The sequence below is a fragment of the Euphorbia lathyris genome, chromosome 4, assembly GCF_963576675.1.
Source record: "Euphorbia lathyris chromosome 4, ddEupLath1.1, whole genome shotgun sequence".
Classification (NCBI taxonomy): Eukaryota; Viridiplantae; Streptophyta; class Magnoliopsida; order Malpighiales; family Euphorbiaceae; genus Euphorbia; species Euphorbia lathyris.
The window spans coordinates 82,948,598-82,954,018 of NC_088913.1; the positions used below are offsets into that span (position 1 = coordinate 82,948,598).

The 5,421-nt window shown below is 33.2% G+C and overlaps 1 protein-coding gene across 1 annotated transcript; it reads right to left on the bottom strand.

Annotated features, from left to right (window-relative positions):
• Window positions 1-3,443: 3,443 nt before the first annotated feature.
• Window positions 3,444-4,114, bottom strand: LOC136227277 (non-classical arabinogalactan protein 30). The gene has a single exon (XM_066015929.1). It carries the CDS (start codon window positions 4,051-4,053, stop codon window positions 3,544-3,546), a length of 510 nt encoding a protein of 169 aa, XP_065872001.1. The 5' UTR covers window positions 4,054-4,114; the 3' UTR covers window positions 3,444-3,543.
• Between the last annotated feature and the right edge of the window lie 1,307 nt (window positions 4,115-5,421).

Here is a 5,421-nt window from a genome sequence, read left to right on the forward strand (position 1 = left end):
AGCTCTTTTGAAGACCTTTCACCAAATCTTTGCTGGTCTTACTGAAGCTCTCATCTGGAAAGGCAAAGCTCAAGCGTTTAGCGTCAATATGCTCAGTGCGGCTGACCTCAACATACCCGCAGAGGTATCAACTGATGGAGTTGCCATCTTTGACGGCGTCAATGAAAGCGCTGACAAACTTAAGGAGTTGTCTAAAGAACTGACTCGAGCTGTCTTAACTGATGCTTTCAAACTTCCTCCTCCTGATGCTGACAAAACGGGGGAGAAAGATAAAACAGCTAGAGCTCAGCATGAGCGAAGTCAGTCTCAACACAAGAAAAAGAAATAGATAGGCTAGCTCAGTATAGACTAAGTTAGATGTAATCCTTATGCCGTATCTATGAATTTTGCTGTGTAAACACCGACTTCCATCAATATATCATATCTGCATATTTTATTCCTATTCATGAGTTATGATATATGTTAATACATGTTACTGTGTACTAAGTCATTACGTATCTTCAATTAAATCAGCTTTTATACTTATAAATTTTATTGACTAAATCAAATGCTGATAACATGTTTGACATTGTCCTATGTGCTTATAAAACATTGTCTGTTAAGAATCCATTGAACAACAAATTACTCAACGCACTCTATATGATTAAACCTTCCGCTTTATACTGAGTAAATAGAATATGTTTAATAAGCTGACCTAAATCTATAAACTGACCTTAGACTTACTCGAATTAAACCTTTAAATGTTTAGAGTAAAACTAAGTCAGTAGCTCAACCCTTACGGGGGAGTTTGCCAAGTTATAAAAGGTCAACTATCACGGGGGAGCTCATACTGAGTTCCTCGCTGAATAGTTTTGCCAACATCAAAATGGGGGAGTTTGTTGAAACACCTTTCCACATAAATTTTGATTTGACAAAATTGTTTAAGTATAATTAAAATACATATTCTAAACACACTAAGTTTAAATGCTTTGATTTATTCTACTAATGTGTTTGTTCAATGTTGAGTTAAATTGTTTATAAGACACAAGAATTAGAAGGCCCAAAGCCCAATACGGAAGTCAAGGCCCAAGTCAAACAACTCAGTACAACTCGGCCCGCGTTTGTCAAGACGTTGCCGTTTTGAACAAAACGCAACTCAGCAAAAAAAGGATCTAGAAGACCTTCGGGAACAACTTCAAGATGAAGCTGCTGAGTAGTCTCGACAAAGCGTACAAGACAGCAGCTGGCAAATGAAAACTTCTAGACAAAGTATTTCTACTTTGGGTAAAGTTCAGACGACACAGTATGCTGTCCAGTTGACTTTACCATAAAAGGAGAGACAGTCTGCTGAGCTGACCGAGGACAGAAGATACACAATTCTGATTGGCCGAGAGCTCTGAGCAAGTCAGGATGACAACGACAGGTAGCCGTTTCCCTCCAACGGTTATTTCGAAATTCGAAATGACCGATGCCCAGACGTCTCTATAAATAGTGCCATCAGAAGCTTCACTCAACACAGAACTTGATCAAGCCATTACGCTGACCAAATTTCTACACAAGTTCTGCAAGCAAAGAAGCAAAGCAAAATCTTACACTACAATTCTCATATCTGTGTAAAAGTCTAGAGTGATTGTTTCAATCGTCTAAAGTGTCTTAGCAAATCTTTGTATAAGACAAAACACTTATCATTTCTAGAGATAGAAAGGAGATGCTGAGTACTCGGTTTTAGTACTCAGCGAGAGATTAGGATTGAGTAGAGGTATAGAGGAAGGTACTCTTGTCATACTCAGTTGCTAAGATTATAAAAGGTTTGAGGCTCTACCTTTAAAGAGCTCAGTAGAGGATTCGAAATCTCGGAACGTGTTCCCGGGACAGGACGTAGGCTTAGAAGAAGCCGAACCTGGATAAATCTGCTGAGTGAAGTATTTCTTACCTTTAACTCCTTATATATATTGCTTGCTTAAAATAACCAAAAACTGACCAAGTAAAGAGGTCAAGTTGAGTTGTGCGCGTTGAACGTCTGAGCTCAGGAATAGACTCTAAGTGCTATCTCCTAACTCAAGCTAAGAAACTGACCTAGTCACCAGTTGACTAAGCCAGTATCTTACTGTTTACTCAGCGCCGCTATTAAAACCTTTTTCCTTAGAAAAAGAAGTCTGCCCTAATTGCAAAAAAGTTTAAAAAGTTCCTAACCCCCCCTTGGAACTATACTTGCAACCTTTCAAGGGACCAACAATAAGGTCCACCATTAATCACTGAATTGTAATCTTCTGCCCTTGTAAATTTTATGACATAATAGTCATTCTCCAGATCCGTGATGGTAACCTTCCCTTTCTTTGCCCATTGGGCCTGGATCCTCTGGGCAAAGTAATTGAAGCTTATCCTTTTCCCAAGAACAGTGACAATTAAGGAGAGTTTCCATTTGGATCTAAGAACCCGCTTGTCTTCCGATGAAAGCCGGATAACAGGACACAAAGGGTCCTCTTACTCACCATCCTCAATATCTGAGTCAGAAACATCTCCCTCAGAAACCTCCTCGATAATGTCATCCTCAATCATGAGTTATATCTTTTATTAATATTAACTCTTTGATCTTTTTGTCTAGTTTTTTTAGATTTTTAACTGAATATATCTTAGTTTCAGGACAGTAATAGTACGATACAAAATGACGCTAGTACTCTGTTATTTTCTGTATGTATGTTTATGCCAAATATAGCGGTAAAAAATCTTTAAAAAAATAGACAGAATTACCAAAGAGTTAATAGTAACAAATGATATGGATATTATAATGTGTTTTTCAAAATAGGAGACTAAACAATGTATTAGATAAAAAAAAAGAAACTAATAAATTATTTACCTTTTTAGAAATATTGGGTAAGAGAATTTTGTATTGAAAATAAAATATTTTCAAGTGTCATACTAAAAAAACAAGAAATATTGGATAAGTAGTATTTTTAGAAGGTAAAAAGAAATTGGGTATGATTCTTAAAAAAATGTTTTAAAAATGGTAAAACATTTCTATCACATTCGTCGTGAATTATCAGATTAACTAATTTAAAATTTTCTATTTACTTGTTTATTTAAGGAAAATATTTTCTTTCACATTAATTTTTCAGCAAATAAACCGTAACTAATTCTTTGTAACGGGTTAGACGATGTTGTGGTCATTGAACTTATATGTTTATCTTAAAAGGGTCATTCAACTTCAATTTATCCCAATAAAATCACTCAACTTTGAGTTTTATCTCAATTAGATTATTCTAATAATTTCAGTAATTTAAAAGGATTGAAATGATGATATGAGTGACATATCAGCATGAGTCAACTCAAATATCTGATTTTGAGACAACTGTGTACGGTGCATTTAACCATTTGTAATTCTTCATCTTGAAAAACTTAATGATCAATTTGACTTGTTGTATTTAAGTTGTGAGAATGTATACAATATCCGAAGATGTGGAAGATTGAAAACAACACTCAAATCTCAATTAATTCAAAGATCAGAAGGAATTAGCAAAACAATCCACAACAAAACAACAACAAAATTGAATCCAAAAACACAAATTACAAATTAGTTTGAGGATCACAACGATCAGGACGAAAAGCCAAAGGACCAGCAGCATAAACAACAGCTTCATAATCACTTCCTCTCCTCAAAACCTTATTCTCAAACCTCAGCTCCGCACCATTAATTCCATAATTAACATTCGAAATCAACTTACAATTTTCCATCGGAGAAGAAACGAGTTTCACTTTACAAGATTGAAGAGGATGATCCAGAATACTGTGTCCAATTTTGAACCCATCGAGTTTCGCAAAGAAATATCCATTTGAATCGGTTTCGAAACCTCTGTAATAGTTTACCTGTTTCCACTGGTTTTTGCAGATCACGCTGATTTTTGAAGATGCGATTGGTTTTGCGTCGGTTAGAGACCATGAGCCGAAGTGATTGCAGCTTTGACAGTAGACCATGCCTTCGATTATTACTTCGGTTTTCTGATCTGCAAATGCTAATTGGAGAAGAAGGAGAGTGTAGAAGAAGGAGATGGCGATTTTCTGGTGATTTTTTGACATTTTGGTGTTGAGGGTTTTGGGGGTTTTGGGGGAGAGAATGAATGGTGTTTGGATTGATGATTTTTAGAGAGAAATGTGGTATTTATAGAGCTCATAATATAGTTGAATCAAGGCTTAAAATATTATTTCAATTAATAACTCCAAAACTTCAACTGACATTTAAACGTTTTTAATTATTTATCTATTCGGTATTTTCGCTTTGATATGTAGTGGAGCGTGCTTTTTATTTTTTGCATTTACCAAATTCTATTGAAAATATGAGATTATTCGATGGAATTGGATAAAAATATAAAGTCATTTGAAACTTTTGAAAATTAAATAATATGGTTGAAGTTTTCCACAAAATATAAGTACACAAATGTGTTTCGCCCATATATTTATGTCTTTGACAAGCCACAGTTAATCATATTTATCTACGCTTAGACTATATGGAGTTTCCGAAAGTTATCTATTTTGGTCACTATGCCCCCGAATTTAAAAGACAACTCATTAGCCACGTTTCTTTTTATACAAATTTGTAATGTGGCTTTTCGAGATTATATTTCAAAATGTATATAAGTTTAAAGAGACTATTGCAAAATATGTTTTAAGAATAGGTAATTTTTTTAAAGGAAAATATCGCATTGCATACGAGAATTTAACTATATGCCAAAGTGGTCAAAATCTTAGGGTACAAAATGTATAAATTTTTGGTGCTCCTTATGAATTGGGACTATTTATCAATCGTATAATAAATCAATCACGATTCAATTTAGACATTTATTAAATCACATATAAGATGATTGTTATTCAAATAAAATGGTTGTCAATGTTGTAAAAACGAAGAAACAAATGCTTTGCGATCTTCTTAAAAGAACATTAGAATTAAATTTTTATTAAATAAAAAAAATTTAATCAAATAATGACTTAAAACAAGTTTAATTATATGACTGGCTCTATTTTTTTTATCAATATCATTATAAATTATATTTAAATATTCATTTCTACGTCATTATTTTGTCAAATTTTATTTTTTTATTTGGATTTTTAATATTAATATAATATAAAATTTAAATTTTTTTTTATATCATGAAATCAAATTTATAAATTATAATATTAGCAATGTTGATAAATATATTTTACACTTATATAAATCAAACAATTGAGTATTGAGCCTTGATAAGTTATAATGTAACGTGGGCACCACTAATGCAATTCAAATAATTAATCTTAATACGTGAAGGCCATTTTCCATTATTTTTGGGTAAATTATAGTCATGGCCACTGAACTCTATTCATTTTAACATTGTGACCATTGAACTTCAATTCTTAATGATAAAACCACTGAACTTTACACTTTTTAACATTGTTGACCACTCAATGGCTCAA